We start from the raw sequence: 19,504 nt of genomic DNA, 5'->3' as shown, positions 1-19,504 counted from the left end.
AGATGGCTGCTGTGGCTGGCAACCAGGCAGCACTGTTGTGTGTGATGGGAGAGGCTGGCAGGGCCCAGATCTTGTGGGGCCTGAGAGTGGAAGCAAACTGCTGGCGACTCAAGAGCAGGGGTTTGCGTTTTGGGAAGATGAACCTGGGTCAGAATTGTCCAGAGGGGGCAAGAGCAGATCAGGGAGACTGCACTTTCCCGGCTAGAGATGGTGGTCTCAGCGGGAATGGAGAGAAGCAGGTACCTTTGAGGATGCTCAGGAACTAGGCTCAGCAGGGATCTACTGGGTGTGGGAAGAAGACAACGTGTGGCAAGAGCACGAGCCGTTTATTAACGTGGGGATGTAGGAGAAACAGCTTGTAGAGTTTTTGAGGGGAGGCAGATGATTCTTTTAAAGTACTAAGCTTGGGATATGAAGAACGTGGGCACTGAAGTGAGCATTGGGTTGAGTCCTAGTTCTACCACCTTCTAGGGTAGAAGATGTGACCTTGGGCAGGTAACTTCTGAGTCTCAATTTCCTCAGAGTAAAATGGGGTCGATAACGTCACCCTTACAGGGTTTTGGGAGGATACTAGATACTGTAAGCAAAGTGCCTGGCCCAATAGTGGGCACATCAATGAACGTGGGCTCCTCTCCCTTGTGGGGGTAGACTATGGGGGAGAAGGGAGCAGCAGAGGAAGAAGGGGCAGCAGGCCTTCCCCTGCCCCTGCCCCTGGGTTCTGCGGCCCCAGTGGCGCCAGGTCTTCCAGTGCATCGGCCAGCAGTGCCTGGCCTGCGGGCCCCGTGCTGGCTGCCTCCAGGGACCCCCTCTCACTTGCAGGGACGCCCTGCGAGGGCAGCTGCTGCCTGCAGAACAGGATGAGGACGCCGAGGGCACGTGCAGGCCTCTGTCCTGTGGCTGGGAGATCACAGACACCTTGTGCATGGGCCCTGTCTTCACCCCGGCGAGCATCATGTGAGCGGGACCTGTCCCCCCGCCCCCGGAGAACCCCAGCGGGGCCGCAGAGACGCCTCTGGGAGCGGAGGGGAAGGTGGCGATTAGGAGCACCCTCTGGCCAGGACTCCGGCGCTCACTCTGCCGGCCCCACGCTCCCCCTGCAGTGTTTCTGCCCTGTAAATAGGACCAGTCTTGCGCTCCCTGTAGTTCAAGTACGCAACATAAATCCTGTGCCTCCCAGTTGTGTCTGCCTCCTCTGCAGCGCCAGGGGCCTGGTCAGCCAGGTATGGGGGTGTTCTTGGGGTCTCCCTTGGTCTGCTTCCTACCTTTGTAAATATGAAGCGAATAAATATTTAGGTTGTTTAATACGCCAGTGGAACCCGGCAGTTCAGTCAACGAAGCAGCCTGGGTGAGGCCAGGGCCGAGACTTCCCCACCCTACTATGATAACCCCATGCCCTCTGCTTCGGTCCTGACCCGCTGCAGTGTGGGCACCTCCCACTGGCACCCAGCTTCTCTAACTCATCTCTCTCGTCTTCACAAGCTTCCATGCCTGGCTTTGTGAGGAAGGGGGAGCTGTCAGGGTCTGGGGTCGGGGTCACGGTTGTCTCTGTGCGGCACCGGGGCTGCAGCTCATGGCTGGTGAGGGGCTTCTGTGTGAACCCAACAGCCAGCTTAAGTCCCGGCCCAAAGTGGGGAAAACTGAATATTTGACACCGCTTTTGGAAATTCATACCAAAGATAAAGAGCAAAGAGGTGGGTCCCTGGGAGGTTCTGAGGAGACCCTGTACCCTTCCTCTCCTTGCAGGTCAGCAAGGCAATCAGAGTAATGCAAATACGTGCTGGTTGGTTTTGCTTATTCAGGCAGTAATTGTTAGAACATGGTTGGCCACAGACTACTGCCACATCCAGTGCCAACGGCTCTGATGCTCACGTCTCCTCAGACACTGGCAGTTCTCTTCAGGACTTCACATTGCTAGGGTCTCAAGCTATGCAACTGGGGTGTGTGAGCCGCTTAGCAAAGGAGTTCAGATTTTAGAGTTCCCCCAGCTGCTACTGGTGACCCTAAAGATTTTTCTTCTGCAATTAAAAAAAAATTGAGATATAATTCACATGCCTTAAAATTCACCCTTTCAAAGTGTAGAATTTGGTGGTTTTTAGTATATTCACAGAGTTTCTGCAACCATCACCACTACCTAATTCTAGAACATGTTAATTACCTCAGTAAGAAACCCCATATCCACTAGCAGTCACTCCCCATTCTCCCCTCCCCCAGCCCTGGCACCCACGAATCTATTTTCCATCTCTGTGGACTTGCCTGGTCTAGACATTTCATTGCGATTGTTTTTATATCTTCACTTGAGCTTCTCACTGGGTAAGCCTAGTACAATGTGTGTTTTTTTTTTCCCACACCACCAAGCAATTCTCAGACACCAGCCGGGCGTCCTACAACTCCACTCAATTCTGACACTACCTACCTAAGAGATAGAATCAGCTCCCACAGGTTAAGGGCTCAGTCCTACAAATCGAACAACAGAGCAAGGAGTCTGAACTTAATTCTGCAGGCAGCAGGCAGCCCTAAATGCTTCTGGAACAGAAGCATGACAGGGCCTTTGAGAGGATAATTGAAAGTGTATTCAAAAGGGGCCGAGGAAGACCTAGTGGGCTGGTGGTAGCATGCACTTCACCCTCCTTCACCCCCCAGCCTGTTTAAGGCAGGTCCAGCCAGGGAGCCTGATGGGGGTCCAAGTTGTCATCTCTGTCCACCCCTGCTCAGGAGGGGGATGGTGGCTCTCTGGGTGTCCCCGGGTGTCCCCCGCCCCCACCCCCGGCCACTCATTCCAGCTGTAAAGGGACCATACGGAAGGCAACAGGATGTGAGTTCCCAGTCAACCCTTTGCTCCATTTTAAACCCTCTTCCTGGCACCTAGGGGATGAGTAGCTAAGCCCGTGTAAACTTAACCTACAAAATTATCTGATATAGGCTCCTAACAGTCAGAGGGATCTTTTTGAAACACGAATCCGATCTTGTCAATCCTCTGCTGAAAATCCTCCGGTGGATTCCTACTGTGATGCCAATGAAAGTTAAATTGCTTGAGATCTCCGTCCACTTTCCAACCTCATCGCCTGCCACTCTTCTCACCATGCACCGGCCTACTGGCCTCTTTTCAGTTCCTCACGTCTACTGAGTTCTTTCCTGCTTCCAGACCTTTGCCCTTGCTGTTCCCTCTGCCTAAATAGCTCTTCTTCCAGCTTCTCCAGGGCTGACTCATCCTTATCTTAAAGGGCTCACGTTAAGTGTCACGTTCTCAGAAAGGCCTTTTCTGTACACCCTATTTAAAGTGGCCCCCCCCAGCTAATTATGTGGAGTCACATTTTACAGAAATTAGATTCTAAAGGCAGTATTGAAGGCAAGAAACACACTGTCAAAGTTGTCACTGAAAATCCCTGAGAAAGCTATCATACTGGAGGCAGTACATCATTCCTCTCTTTGTGTTCCTCTAACACACCAGGCACATTTCCTTATAACCCCAAATAGCTCCATGATCTTTCCCCCTCACACCTTCAGATCTTTGCTCACGTTACCTTCTCAGTGAGGCCCTCCTCACCACGCTCTTTAAAACTGTGATACTCGCACCCCAGTATCCCATGATCCCCTCCGTAGCCTCACCTTTTACTTCTGCACCCCACAGCTCATCATCTGACGTGCATTTTACTTAGACTTAGGCTCTTCAGGGCAGACAGATGTTTGTTTACTGCCGTGTTCCTAGTGCCTAAAGCACTGCCCACAAACAAATATTCAACAAATAAGCTGAATGAACCTTTCAAGCCTCAGCTTGCGCATCTCCCTTTTCTCTTACTCTCTGCCTGGATATTGCACCTCTGTGCTTTCACAGCTTGCTGCATTTACCCGTATTAAAGAACTGTTGATCGCAATGTAATGTCTACTCGTCTCCCCTCAAATCTAAGTCCACAAAGAGAGGGAATATTTCTCCTACTTGCCAATGTCATCTGGAGCCTGGGTTTGTGCTTAGCACAGAGTAAGTGCTTAGTGTCTTCGAATAAACTAGTCTTGGAGGATGGTGGTGGTGGGGGGGGTTTACCCCTGAACCTCGAGGCAGGGGTATCTGGCCCCTTCTCCTCAGCTCCTGAACAGCAGCCTAGATCCTGCGAAGGGCAGGCCACTAACTGGAACGAGTTGGGGTCGCTAAAAGCTTCCAGGGTTACACCCAGGAGGGGTGCGGGTCCAGAAGGGGCATGGGTCCACACACTAGTGAGCCTTAGGTGGGGAGGCATACAGGATGTCTCAAAAGCTCTTTCTGCTCTTCCACTCAGCTAGGTGACCGTGAGGTAGGACTGCCATACAAAATATGGGACGCCCAGTTAAATCTGAATTCAGAAAGCGACGGCTACTTTTTCAGTAAACGTATGACCCACGACTATTAGGGGTATCCTTATACTAAAACACTGTTGTTCCCCTGAACTTCAACTTTAACTGGGCGTCCTGCATTTTAGCTGCTAAATCCGGCAACCCTACCCTGCAAGTCCCTGTCTCTCTCTGGGTTCGTTTACCCCATCTGCGCAATGCGGGTATTCCTGTGACACTTGCCTCAGGGACTCCTCAGGCGGAGCAAACCACCCCAAGGCCGTTCCTCTGCTAAAAGGAGTCGTGTGCGAAGCGCGCTGGTCTCGGGAGAGGTTCTCGCTGGGTGAATATGAACAAGCCCCTGTCTCCAGGAGCTCACTTTTCTCATCTGAGCCTCCGAGCCTAACCGGCGTGGAAACGATGCCCTTAAACACCTCCTAACGTAACCTTACACGCTCGGCTTTCAGCCGCTTCAACTACGCGTCACACCCTGGAGTCCCGGCGGACGCGGATTTCCGGCGGCGTGACGTCACTTCCGTGTCAGAGAGCCTCCCAGGCTTCGAGGCCCGTCTTCTGGCGCCCTCTGCTTGAGCGGAGGAGGACTTTACCAAACAGCGAGAAGAGACAGCCGAGTCCGTTGGCTGAAGGACGGACAGACGCCGCCCGCAGCCTCCACCAGTGGAAAATCAAACCTTCGCCGAGGGCGGGCCCCCACGAGCAAGGGGTCCTGTTGGCACGCAGGAGGCAGGCAAGGGGGCTACCGGGCCCCTGCCCGGCTAGAAAGGCCCGCAGTAACACCGGAACTGGGCTTTTGCCCACCAGCTACTTCCGCTTCCCCTTACAAAGTAGGAGCATCCCTGAGTAACGGAGACAGAGAGGTGTATCGGTATTGGGAGGCTCGTACCCGGTGTCCTCCTCACTCATCCATTTCATTCCCTACAGGAGACACCCGATGAATTCACGCAGAAAATCATGGGCTTTGAAAGAATTCTTGCAGGCCAAGGTGTTTCACGTTTTAAAATAATAAAGAGTACTCACTGTGTGCCATGCCCTGCCCTTGACCTTGATTCGCACTTTTTCGTTTAATCCGCACTAACCTGTGAAGTGGATATTATGACACAGACTCCGACTCCTCAGTGCCTGTGTTGGAATCCTGGCTCTGCCAGTTATTACCTGTGTTTTCTGTGCCACAGTTTCTGCATCTGTAAAATGGAGTAATACACCTACCGCATATCCTAATTCTAAGGATTAAATAAATTAACATATTTAAAGTGCTCAGAATAGCAGCTGATCTGTGGTCACCATAGGAACCACTTAGGTTATTTCCATTTATAAATTAGGAAACTGAGGCTTAGATATGATGTAACTTGTCTAGAATAGATAGTAACTAGTGGAGGCAGGTTGGGAAGCATCTCTGCCTACTCGGAAGAATCTCTCAGTCATACTCACCCAGCCCTCTTCCTATGGAAGCCTGTGGGGACCAGAATTGCCTTTAGAGCAGCACATGTATTTATTTAGTAGGACACTATTACCAAATGACTGCTCTCTGGGCATTTAATAATGCCAGTTAAGATGGTGAGATTCTATAACTAGTTCTATACATCTCCATTGAAGATGGTGAGGCTGCAAGATCCATCTCCTGCTAAATTTCATTGATATAAAAATCAGCAGAAACGAACTTCTGAACATGTTGACTTTGAGATCCAAGTGGAGATCATTATAATTTGGTGTGCTAAGTGGTGTGTTAGTGGAAAGCACAGGGTGCCAAGGGAAGTCTGATTAGGGATAGACGTAACTGCCTGCTAGAAGTTAGGATGGACTTGGCAGAAGCAATGGATGGAAGCAGAAACCTTGATGGGTGAGTAGGAGTTGGCCAGGTAGAAAAGTCTGGGGAGGTGGAGGGAAGCATTCCACACCAGGGAAGTGGTGTGTAAAGGGATAGAAGTGCGATAATTCAGAGCTATTTCTTAGGAACTGGAGTACAGGATGGAAGATGAGAATGAAATAGTGATTGAGGAATATTATGAAAGGGTTATGTCCTAGTATGAGCAAGTTAACAGAAGTTTCTGAGAAAGGGAGAGAAGAGATCAGCTTTGCACTTTAGGTGGTTCACTAGGAGGCAGTGATGAGGTTGTGGTAGGCAGGCTCTAAGATGTCCCCAGTGATCCCAAACCATAGTGTTCACATACTGATATGACTCTCTCTCCTTGAGTATGGACTGGGCTTATTGATTCCATTCTAATGAATAGAATATGTTAGAAGTGATGGGTTACCATTTCTGAGATTAGATTACAGAAAGACCGTAACTTCTGTCTTTGGCACCTTCTCTTTCTTGCTCACGTGCTCTTAGGGAAGACATCTGCCATGTTGCAAGCTTCCCTATGGAGAGGTTTAGGTGTCCAGGAACTGATGTTTCTGTCCGCTAGCAAGGACTTGAGGACTTCTAATAGCCACCTAAGTGAGCTTGGAGGTAGATCCTCCTCCAGGTGAGCGTTGGCATGACTGTAGCCCTGGCCAACACTTGGTGGCAGCCATGTGAGAGACCCTGAGCCAGAGGCACCCCTAAGCCATGCCCAGATTCCTGACCCACAGAAACTTTGAGGTAATAAATATTTGTGGTTTTAATTTTTAACAAAAATTTAAGGTAATTTTAATGCAGCAATAGTTAACTAGCTAATAGAGAGGGCTTAGAAGCAAAGAGAAATCAGGGGGGATTAGGAAGGAACACTTGTTCTAGGTCAGGGAAGAGATGATGAGAATCTGGATTGGGGCAGCAGCTGTGGGGGTAAAGAGCAGGGAACGGATTTGAGATAGGTCTGGAAACAAAGGAAAGACATTTGGCAATGGAACTCGATGTGGGAATGATGGAGGAGGCAGAGGAGAGAGCAACACCAGTGTTTGCTAACACGGGGGGTGGTGTTAGCTAGAGTTGCCATCATGCAGACCACTGGGGATGAGTTTAAAAAGTAGCTCCTTGAGATTTCTGGCAACAACAAGATAGATCAACAAGCAGACTCTAGGTTGGACAAAGAGAAGAGTCACTCTGGTCTGGGGAAAAAGTACTGCAGAAAAATAGAATCAAGGGAGTAAGAACTGGAAGGAACTCTCTTCCCTGAATTAGGTTTTCTTGTCAAAGTGTATGGTATACTACTCTCCCCTTCATCCGGTCATTCATTCAGCAAATATGTATTAAGTGCCTTCTCTGTACCAGGCACTATCCCAGGCACTGGGGATGTAAAAGTGAGCACGAAAGTCTCTGCCTTCATGGCATTCCTATCTTCATTGCAGAAAGAGAAACAAGATTTTTGGCTTCTGGTTCTTGCTCTCTCCAACATTGCTTCTGTCTTAATCTTTGACGATTTCAGTATACACAGAGATGATCCAACATTGTTCTCTCAGTTCCTTGCTTCAGAGATCTTGTCCTCTCTGTACCTCAGGCACTCACTTCATGGTCATACCCTAGACCTTATCATGAATCTAATGTTCTAAACAATACTCCATGTCTTTCCAACTATTCTCCCTCCTGTTCTGACCCCATCAATCCTTCCATGGCAGGAAGTGAAATCTATTAATCCTACATTTTGCATTCTTTCTCTCCCTGTTAATGTCCTCTCCTCCAGTTATATCAGTCAGGATAGGCTAGGTACTGCTGCAGTAACAAATACTCCCAATATTTCAGGCTTATATTTAAGGCTTACATTTTAAGCTTTAATACAACGAAGAAAGATTTATTTCTTTCTTGCACAACTTGAACATCGTGGGTCAACAGAAGGCTCTGCTTTTCATAGTCAGAAACCCAGGGTGATGGAAAAGCCACCATCTCTAATAATGTTGGTCACTATGGGAGAAGGAAAAGAGAACTCTGGAGGGTCATGTTGGCAATTAACTGCTCCATCTAGAATCTGTAATCTGATTGGCCAGAACCAGTCACATGGCCATACCTAGCCTCAAGTGGACCGGAAAGTGCATTTCTACCCAAAGTCCAGAAGCAAGCGGTGGGGTTGGAGAACTTGAATATTTGTGAATAGCAGTTAGAGTTTCCCATGCCAGCTGAAATTCCATGGTTAATCTTTATCATCACTCCCTTGCATTCACCCTCTACTTCCTTGCCTCTTTTTCATTTGTTGTATGTGTACTCTCTTAGCAAAACCACAACTCTGGTTAAATATAACTTTCCACCTTCACCCATGAAGCTGAAAGCTCCTCTTAGAGTTGCCAGAAACTTCTCAGGACAGGACCTCCAGCTTACCCTAGATTGGGCCAATATTCCTGTCTTTCATACTTCAGGATTGGAGGTGAGGTGTGGGCAGGAGCATTCAGAGAAGACTTCATTGAGGGAGGAAAGAAACATTTGTGAATTGATCTCCTACTGTGGACCACTGTGTGTGCATAACTACCCTGGACTATGCCTTAAAGATTGGGGAGGATTTGCGTCTTTGGTCGCCAGAGAGGAAATGAGGAAGATATGTGGGATGGAGTGATGGGGAGGAGATACACAAAGATGTGCAGGTGGGAAGTAGATTTAGTGTGTAGGGGCAGCAATGATGATGAGACATGTTGCTCCTGCCTCCTAAGCCTCTCTTGAGTTCAACTGTATCTTAATATTCCTGCTGCTGCTGCCAGTCTATCATCATAATCTTTACCTCTCCACTCTCTTCAACTTCTCCTAGCCGATCTCCCTAACTCTAGCCTCAATTCCTGTCCAGTCCATCTTTAAGTGGAAGTTAGAGTGATCTTCCTAAAATTATCTATCCATCTATCTATCTATATCTATCTATCTATATCTATCTATCTATCTATCTATCTATATCTTATCATGTTACTTCCTGGCTTGAATCTCTTCAGGGGATGCCCACTGCTTTCAGAATGAAGCCAGGACTTCTTAGCAGGTCCTTTGCTGCCTTGAAGGTTCTAATCTGTGCTGTCCATTATGTTAGCCACCAGCCTCATGTGGCTATGGAGTACTCAGAATGTGGCTAGTCTGATTTGAGATATGCCATAAATGTAAAATACACCCCAGATTTCAAAGACATAGTTCAAAGAGAAGAATGTAAACATCTCATTAGCAATTTTAAAATATTGACTATATACTGAAATGATAATATTTGCCTATATTGGGTGAAATAAAATATTATTAAAATTAATTTCACCAATTTCTTTTTTACTTTTTAAAATGTAGCTACTAGAAAATGTAAAAGTACATGTGTGGCTCATGTTATACATGTAGTGGACCATGCTGACTGTATACCCCACCGGTTTCATCTCTCTGCACTATGTTAATTTTAGTTAAAGTTTTTTCATTAAAATGAACAGAAACTGAAAGAAATGAAAATTAAAAGTTTGGGGAATTGATTGCAAGGGGCTTCAGAATCAAAGGGATTATTGATGAATGGGTCTGGAAAGGAGCAGGGCAGCTCTAAGGGCCTCAGCAGCAGAGGTTCACAGACCTTGATGTAACTCAGCTCCTTTTCCGGGTCTCACAATCCACATTTCAAATTCCTAGGAAGAGAGAATCTGATTAGATCAGTTTAAATCAGGTGTGTCTACTCCTGGATCAATCCACTGTGGCTGAGGAGAGAAGGACTCATTGTGAGCTGACTACTGCACAGTTCCCACCCTCAACCCTCCAGCTACTATGTTCCTAAAAGGCAGTATAAGCACTCTAACCTCTAGGAGTCAGCAAGCTTTTTCTGTCAAGGGCCAGATAGTAAATGCTTTATGCTTTGTGAGCCATAGCGTCTCTTTGACAACTATTCCACTCTGCTGTGTAGAGCGAAAGCAGTCAGAGACAATATGTAAGTGAATAGACATGACTATATCTCAATATAACTTTATTTATAAAGCTAGACAGTGGTCCATAGTTTGCCAGCACCTTACCTTGTACTTTCTGTTCCCTCTGCCGGTACTGTCCTTTCCCCCCTTCCTTCCAGCAAGCACCTAGTCATCCTTCAGTTGTCAGTTTAGATGCCACTTCTTGGAAACTTTCCTTAACCCTCCTCCCCTGGCTAGTGGTCTCTTCTTTATGCTCCCCCAGACTCCTGTACCCCATCCAAGCGCTTCTCATACTCTGTTGTCATTGTTCTGTTACGGCCACTAGATTATTAGTCTGGGTCTCATTTGTTGTTATAAACCCAGCACCTGGCATGCCCGGCACATGGTACACACCTGAGTGTCACTGGATGAATGGAAGAAGCCGTGAACCTGTGGCTGGCAGACAGAGCAGATATCCTGAGATCTTAGGGCAGTGGTGAGAATTCTGGGCTTTTGTGTTAGCTGCATGAAACCCATTTCCTCACTTTGTTGCTCCTCTGAATCCCAGGGCTCAGGCGGTAGACAGGGAGAGAGGAGGCTCCAGGCCGGGCAGGGGTCCAGGGATCAGGCAATTTCCATGCCATCCAAGCCTTGCCTGTCAGGGGCCTTAGGGCTGTGTTCCCCCTAAGAACCATGTAATAAGCTGAAACACCATGACCTCAGGAAAGCACTGGTGATGGGAGTGTTTAAAAATATGAGAAGTGGAAAGTTCTAAGGACTGCAAGCCTCGGATAATATGATAAGCCACACCCCAACTGGGTGAAACCGGGAGTGCTCTCATCCAGTCCCTGGAGGAGGACTTCCTGCTCCTTGGTCAGGTTCCCTGTGGAGGCCCCATGAGGCAGCGGGCATCACAGGGAACTAGGGGGGCAGCGTGTGGCCAAGGGTAGCCTTGGTCTCATAGTTAGCAAAGGCCACAGTTCCTTGACCTGAGAGTTTGATGAGTAATTTCCAGCAGAACCTGGACAAGGGTACAGGAGACTATGAGGCCCCACACGTGGTTGTGGCCTCTGTGAGGCTTCTTCCAGCTCAGCACATCATCCCTTGTTGCCTCAAAAGAGTAAGGAGAGTTTCTCCTCTTAAGGAAGACAAAGAATAAAGCTGAAATAGAACCTCTCTGTCCTTATGGTCCTTGAGTGACTTACCTGGGACCCTCATGTGGATGGCAAGCTGGGGTGGGTGACCCGAGACCACCGACGGCAGGTCTTCCATAAGATGCAGCTTATGACCAGCAGAGTGGACGAGGAGACCAGGGTTGGGATGATGATCACTGCAGCCTGCAAGCCACCCACGTCTGGCCGAAGGGATGGAGGCGTCAGGGCAGTGGTAGTAGACTGCTCCCCAGGGGCAGGCTGTGCCCCTGCCCTCAGTAGCTGTGACCCACACAATACTGGGCTCCCAGGTCTGGAGGAGGCATGGTACAGAGCAAGAACAGGCTTGGAGGCAAAGATTGAGTGACCTGAGACAAGTAGCCAAAAGTACTTTTCCCAGTGTTTGGCACTTGTTGCTTGGTACGTGTTTGTGGACTAAAAGGGAGAGAAGGGATGCTAATAACACCAGGTGCTTCATGTACCTTGACTTATACAGGTCGGCAAGATGCTATTGCCATTTACCAGATGGAGAAGGTGAGATGCAGGGGCTGCCCCTTTGCCTCATATTCAACCCTTAACCACATGACCTCATTTCCGGACTCCTATCCCTAGCACATGCTGTTCCCTCTTCCTGGAACACTTTCCCCAGCTGTTACTCATGCTGCAGGTTTCAGCTTCTGTGGTACCTCCTGCAGCAGGCCCCTCTTCTCTGAGTTCCTGCACCTCCCCTATTGTTCCAGCCCAGCCCTCCGCACGTGTGCTGTGACTGCCTGGTCACTGATGGCTCTTTGCTGGAGACCTGAGATGCACCTGTCCTTGCTCATCTCAGTGCTAGCACATCGTAGGCACTAAGTAGGGATTTGTTAGGTAAGTGATTGAATGGGAGAGTGAGGGAGTGGAGAGGACAGTGGGACTCTCTAGGAGGAGAGCGGGGATGGGGCTCCTCTGGCCCAGCCCTCCCCCACCCACAGGTAATGCTACCTTTTCTCCTTGGGGACCTGCCCAAAGTCAACACTTCCTGGATGGAGCTGGGGGAGGGTGGACCCAGGCTGGGCTGAACAAACATGGCCTTCCCCACCTGACTGCCCCACCCCCAATCAGTTCTGGGCATTTGACTCCAGTCCAAGGGCTGTTTCTCGTTCACTAGCTTCCCTCTGTGAAAACTGGTCAGTGCTATGTAGGAGGTGAGGGTGGGCTGGGAGGCACAAAGCCTGGATTCACCTAGCTCTGCCATGAACATGCTGTGTGACCTTGAGGAATTCACCTCCCCTCTCTGGCCTCAGTTTCCTCAACTGTAGCTAGGGAAGAATGATCCCTGCACACATCACAGTGGTATGGGTATGGGAGGATAATAACAAGTATGGGTTTGGGAGTCACACAGCCCTGGGTTCAAATCTGAGCTTTACCACTTAATTGGAAAATCATCTTAACTCTCTGGACTTAGTGTTCTCATCTGTAAAATGGGAATAAAATGGTACCTCCTCTCAGGCTTGTTGTAAGGATTACACGAGATGACAGCTAATAATATGCATTCTGTTAATGAGTCCTCAAGGTCTGGCGTACAATTAGATTTAACAAATCATAAGGGTGTTGGAGGCTTCAGGGGCTGTTCAGGGGCTTGGAGAGAAAAGAGAGCATTTGGAAACATGGGTTCGAACTGGGTTACAGAATTTCAGAGCTGGGAATGTGCCTTAGGAACCTTGTGGTATGTCAGTGAGGAGACTGAGACCCACCCCTAAACTTCCCCCAGAGTGGAGGAGTCTTGTCCAAGATCACACTTAATTCTACACTATTTGGCTGGTAAATTCCTGGGGCAGAGCATGGGCTTGGGTTGGGAAATTGGGTATTTGCTTTGGAAAACTTTCAAGTGGCTCAGCTCCTTCCCCCATCCTCCCCCCACCTCGATCTGCCCCTGTTCCTCCCCCAATCTGGTCAGTATGCAAGAAAGCTGGCTGAAGAGCTGGCTGAAGTGCAATGGCAAGTGGCACTCCTCCCCTCACCCCCCACTTGATTCCAGAGGCCCTTCTCCACCTCAAGGTCAGGATCACCCAAGTCCCCTACGCCCCAGGATTGGAGGATCCAAGGGTCCAGGAAAGCAGCCGAGGAAAGGGCAAGGCAGGTATCTACTTACTGCACCGGTGGGCAGCAGTGGAGAAGTTACAGGGGGGCTCTGAGCCCATCAGTGAGGTGTTGGGGCCTTCGCTCAGGAGGGGTGGAGGCAGCAGGTGCTCAAGGCCTTCCTGGGCCTTCCCTTCCTGAAAGTAGGGGCAGGCCAAGGTTACACCCTGGAGCAACAGGTTCTGGCCCACTGTTGTAGCAGGCTCCCTACTCAGAATAGGGCTTAGAAAGAGCAGGCTTCTAGGTGGGCCCTCAAGGTCAAACAACCTGACTGTATTAAACTGATGCTGTAGAAGACTATTTAACAGCATGGAAAAAAATAAGTGGAGAAAAAAATAGGCTATGGAACAATAGGAGAGTGTGTTCGATTTTGGTAAATAATACTCACATGGAAAATAAAAACTGCAGACCTTATCACCCAAACGCTAGCTGTTCAGAGTGGTTATCTCTGAACAGTGGTTGATGGGTAATATTTACTCTGTGTGTCTTGACTGTATTTTCCAAATTTTCTACAATGAACATGTTATAAGAAAAAAATTTACTTAGGAAAGCAACACGTTTCAAATGAGCAAGTCTTTTGACCAACAAATTCTATTTGTAGGAATTTACAGAACTCATAGGAAATAAAGAGTGAACATATTTTTGTAAAAGAAAATTCTATTTTTGTTTATGCATAAGGAAGAATGCCTGGAAGGACCTGCACCAAACTGTAAACAGCTGTTGACTCCTGGGAGTGGGATGAGGGGACTTTCTGTTTTATGGTCTTACGTCTATTTGAATTTTTTGCAATAAGCAGAAGTTATTTTATAATTGAAAAAAAAAAGACAAACAATCAAACAATGTCCCTAGTCATTGCCGGCTCTTCCTGGTTCTTTCTGTGCACAATCTGGCTGGGGGTGGTCAGTGTGCTCACCCTGGGCGTCTTTAGGGAGGAGCCATCCCTGGTCTCTAAGCTCTCTCCCAACTTGGAGATGGAGTGCTTTTCGTGATTCCAGCTTGGGCACTAACAAGTTCCAGCCAGCAAATATTTTCTGAGACACTCTCTGCACCCATGTCCCCGGGGAACATGATCCCTGCTTCGGAATGCTCATGGTCTAGTGGTAGTGGAAGACCCAAAGTGCTACAAGGGTCCAGAGCATTGAGTTCTGCCGGATCTGAACGACCAGGGCAGCTTCACCTTGAATGGGACGTGAAGGATGAGTAAGATTTCAACAGGAAGGGAAAGGAGGGCAAGGGCATTCTAGGAGGCGGATGGGTATTACAAAAGTGGAGGTGTTAAGGACCAGAATCTGCTTAACACTTTCCATTTGGGATCCTAACATTCTGAGTGCTCTGATTCTAACATTATATGCACCATTTTTTTCTCCTCCACCGTGAGACCCCCAAAACAGAAAGGCAGTTGTTGTGTCACCATTAGCCTGCTGGGTATTGGTGAGGGGGAATGAGGGCTGAAAGCTTGGCCAAGAGTAGGACTTGGATTGGTTCGGTGCATGGGAGCCACGGTCATTTCTGGCTGGGTCTCTGTCCACACAGTAACAGCTGCTGTGGTGCTGCCCATGTGGAGTCGTAAGAGTTCTCCTCTGCCTTCCTATCCCTACTATTATCTTTCTCCCACCTGCTTGGTGTGGTGCCTGAAATCTCACCACTAGCTACTCTTTAAGAGAGGTTTCTGGGACTTCCCTGGAGGCGCAGTGGTTAAGAATCCACCTGCCAATGCAGGGGACACGGGTTGGAGCCCTGGTCCAGGAAGATCCCACATGCCGCAGAGCAACTAAGCCCGTGAGCCACAACTACTGAGCCTGCGCTCTAGAGCCCGCGAGCCACAACTACTGAGCCTGTGTGCCACAACTACTGAAGCCCGCGCCTAGAGCCCATGCTCCACAACAAGAGAAGATACCACAATGAGAAGCCCGCGTGCTGCAATGAAGAGCAACCCCCGTTCACTGCAACTAGAGAAAGCCCGCACACAGCAACAGACCCAATGCAGCCATAAATAAATAAATAAATAAATTTATTTATTTATATTTAAAAAAGAGGTTTCTCTTATAAATGTGCATGGGTCAGGGAGGGAGGCATTGCAAACCATAAGTCAGTTACCCCGAGGAACACAGGAGGGTAAGTTTTGTTGGAGGAACGAAAGGGATGGAGGAATGCATTCCGGAAGTGTGACAGAGGGAGGCCCTTAAAGAAGAAGGGGTGGTGGTGAAGGGGGTGGGCACTGCTGGACAAACTCCATGAGGCTGCCTCAAGTTAGAACCTTAGAACCGGGGGCTGCCCCATAGCCCAGGGCCACCCATCTCTCTTGTTGAACCAACAAGGAGTGGGCACCCATAAGGTGGCGGTGCCAGGAGCTGTCCAGGGTCACTGGTGAGTCAGGCACCAAGTCAGGGCCCCCTCCCAATTTAGCAGGTTTGCCCAGATCTCCACCCTCAGTCTGCATCTGTGGGACACACACACCTCCAGCTGGTCTCTGCTTTTTCTGGGACCTCCTGGGGCCCTTATCTGCTTTTCCCTTCTCCCAGTGGCAGAGGAGAGCTGCTGGGCCCCAGGGCCCCATTCCTGGCTTGTAGATCTGGTAGCTTAGTTATGGAGGGGCTTTGCCTGGGGTGTGCAGTGGGCAGAGGAAGCAGGCCCAGGGGCTCAGCCTACAGGGAGTGAGGGAAAGCCCCTTCTCCGGGGAAAAAAATTTCCAAATCCCCAACCACCTGGGGTAGCGGGGCTGACACTAGTGCCATGGAATCAGGGGATGCCCTCGGGTCAGTGTCCTCACTTACCTGTGACTCCCCGTGGCTCCAGTAGCTGCCCAGGTGGCTTTGTCCCTGCTGTGGCTGGTTCTGGCTCTGGCTCTGCTGCCAGAAAGGGAGGTACCAGGTGTGGGTAGGCACCGACTGACTCTGCCCTGGAGGAGGGGCTATGGAGGCCCAGGCCAATTCTCCATTCTCTTCGGGGAGGAAGATGGAGCAAGGTACCCACTGTTGGTGCCTGGAGCTGCAGGGACACAAGCCACTCCCCTTCTCCTTCTGCTCTGATGCCAGGTTCCCAGAGGGTGGGAGGAGGCATCAGCATCCACAGCGGGGAGATTAAAGGTTGTGTGGAAAGAGCCGATGGCTGTGAGTCTGCAGACCTGGGTCTGGGCCTGGCTCTTCCTCACGGGCTGGTGACTTTCCTTTTGGGCCTCGGTTTTCTTACCTGTGAAATGACGGCCATCGTGGAATCTGTGATGCTGGCTAGCACGCTCAGCTGGGCTAACTCCACCCCAGAGAGGACTTCCTGACTCTGCTTTGCTCCTCTTCCTCGCCGAGGAGCTAGAGCCACCACTCTGAGGGCACCCGTACCCCCCGCTGACCTTTTAGTTATGGGGACCCTTCTCCTCCGAGCACCACCCACCTCAGCCCTGCCCCTGCCCCCTCCCAGCTGGCCGTCTGTGCTCCTTTCTCTTTCCTGGGTGGGAGGCCCTCTCAGCTGGCCATTCTCCCTCCTCAGGGACTGGGAGCCAGGACACCTGGGTTCTGGCCTTGGCTCAACCATGTGCTCTATGACCTTGAACTAGAAACCAGCTCTCTCTGGGCCTCCGGATTGGGCTGGAGGAGCCCCAAATCCTCCAGCATTCAGACTCGATCACATCATGGCCCACAGTTTTGGGGAGCTCACCAGGGCCTGGGCTTTGTGCCCCTGGCCCCAGCCTCTTGAAAGGCCCTCCCTTGTCATGACATCAGAGTAGGAAGCCCCTGGTCCTCTGGTCCAAAGTGTCCACTCTTCCCCTAGTTCACTGAATTCCTAGAGTGAATGGGGGGTATTTTGTAATAGAAATATGATAGAACTGTCAAAATTTTGGAAGAAGATGGAAGACTGTTCTTTTCTCTATCTAGGGTAAACAAAAATCCACATAATTTAATCCAGATAGAAAAGAAAAACAAAGGAAAATTAGCATATTTCAGAATAAAAGTATCCCCCCCCCCCCGCTATTTTTTGGAGGCTGTTCTTCCTGAATGCATCTCTACTTCTCTCTCCTTCCCTCCCCCTCCCCCCTCACTCCCTCTACTTCTGATTTCTGCTCTGCTTCCCATCACCCCTTGTTCCCCCGAGACACTGGCTAGAATTGTAGGTGTCCCAGAGTAAGGAGAAATCATCATGCCCTGGTGGCCAATGACAATTCAGCACTTTGGCCAGCACACCACCCCTCCCCCGACCTCACCACTCCTGGCCACCTGCATTTAAGCCTGTGACATGGTCCTTTGTGATGGACATTCTGGTGGCGCATTTGAGGATAGTGAACAGGGCAAGACTCAGGCAGGAGGGGAAGAAGCCAGGAATTCTGCCCAGGTGTGAGCAGTCAGCTTCCCAGGATGTCCTCTCTGGCAGGAGGGAAGGCCCATCCCTAGAGCCCCTGAGCTGAGACTGTGCTGTCAAGAGACCTTATTTCCTCTCTCCATCTTCTTCTCCTTCTCTCTCTCTCTCTTTTCCCCCACCCCACGTTGGGCCCTCTCCCCCTCTCCCTTTCAAAGCTGAGCTAACAGGAGACTGTTTAACTTCACTGTTTCTACAGGAGCCTGTTGTAGTTTAACTCCTGCACACCAGTAGCTGAGATGAACAAAGGAGAGACTCGAGGTCCAACTATTCATCCTTTCTTTGCACTTTAAAAAAAAAGAAAAAAACACACAAAAAAGAGACCTTATCTCTGTTTTTTGTTCCTGCTGCCTGCTGCCACCCCAGAGAGAAAGACCCAGAGCTAATGGCCCTGTTAGGTGCTGAGCAGGCCAAGCCCTGGGGCCAACATTAGACTTAGAGAATCCTGGATCATTAGAGCTAGTACCTTGGCAATCAGTTAACTAGATCCCTAGCCCCTCTCTAATAGAGATGGAGAAACAGAGGTCGAGGAAGGGAGAGGGACCCGCTCAGGGTCACACAGTGCCTTCATGAGTCCACCTCTGACCTGGGAAGTACATGAGGCGGAGCCTGCAGATGAGACTTGACTCACAATTGTGTAATTCTTTTTTTTTTTTTTTTTTTTTGTGGTACGTGGGCCTCTCACTGTTGTGGCTTATCCCGTTGTGGAGCCCAGGCTCCGGATGTGCAGGCTCAGCGGCCATGGCTCACGGGCCCAGCCGCTCCGCGGCATGTGGGATCTTCCCGGACCGGGGCACGAACCCACGTCCCCTGCATCGGTAGGCGGACTCTCAACCACTGTGCCACCAGGGAAGCCCCCATGAGCAATCTTTAAAGCTATATTAGTCTTAGGCTCTGCCTCCATTATTCATAATTAAAATGATGAGCAAGATCTTCAAAAAATAGGAGGCCCATTTAAAGCTCTGCCTTTTACTAAATCTTTGCTGAATATTGGAAGTCTAGCACCAACAGGCATACCATTCTTGACAGGCTTCTATTATGAAAAAAGGACAACGGAAGTAAGGCCAATCTTTCAAAAGTTCTTTACATTAAATAGATGAAGTAATCTTAATCGAAATAATAAACACTAGCTCTGCTCCCATATGGGCTTGTTAAGGTAGCAGAGCCTGGTACAATTGCACAATTCAATGGTGTGCAGCCTGGGTTAAGCTCCCATCTTGAATCCCACGGGGATCACAGTTCTGGTGGCTGCTGCCTGTCACTGAAGCGGTCCTCGAAGTTGAAAGGCATTTCCAGGGAGGTAAGTGAAGAACTGGGCTTCAGCTTTGGACAGGCCTGGGTCTGATTTCCAGCTCTGCTGAGTACTGGCTGAGGGTTCCCCGGCAAGTAGTGTTTCCCAGCTCAAACACTGAGATAACGATACCAACCTCATGGGCTTGTCTTGATGTTAGAGAAGGTGCAAATAGTACCAGCGCTTTGCTTGCTGACCACAAACAGGGATGCAAATGGGGGTTTCTGTCATTCTATCAATTCTTTCCTGCCCTGGGGAAGATCTTTCCTGATCCCTCCTTCCTCTCCAATGCTGTGCTGCCTTTACCTCCCCTCTTTGCTTACCTGTTCCATGTGGGGTTCCTGGTATTAGCCTGATAATCCCAGATTCTTTCATTCAGGATTTCTCTGGACACTTCATACCTCTTAGAGGTACCCTGATTTCCCAGAGTTCCCAGTTGTGTGTTCAGATTAGGTCCCTACAGTTACTCCCAGACACTTGGAAACTGGGAGTGAAGACTGGGCAGCGACCAGCCTTTCTTGGACCTGGTGCTGAGACTGAGTGG

General features: G+C 49.5%; 1 protein-coding gene across 9 annotated transcripts in view; it reads left to right on the top strand.

Annotated features, from left to right (window-relative positions):
* AZIN2 (antizyme inhibitor 2) overlaps positions 1–1,307 on the top strand; it is a 34,510-nt gene extending 33,203 nt beyond the window's left edge. For 8 of the 9 annotated variants that reach the window (XM_049707300.1, XM_033421735.2, XM_012531765.3 and 5 more), the window contains one exon: positions 820–1,307. In XM_049707300.1, the coding sequence (XP_049563257.1) occupies positions 820–958 (139 nt within the window). In that variant the 3' untranslated portion in view covers positions 959–1,307. 9 annotated transcript variants of the gene reach the window in all.
* The last annotated feature ends 18,197 nt before the right edge of the window (positions 1,308–19,504 follow it).

This window comes from Orcinus orca, chromosome 1, assembly GCF_937001465.1.
Source record: "Orcinus orca chromosome 1, mOrcOrc1.1, whole genome shotgun sequence".
In the NCBI taxonomy this organism is placed as follows: Eukaryota; Metazoa; Chordata; class Mammalia; order Artiodactyla; family Delphinidae; genus Orcinus; species Orcinus orca.
Note: the sequence above shows the minus strand (reverse complement) of the source record. Positions and strands in the feature narration are given on the sequence as shown.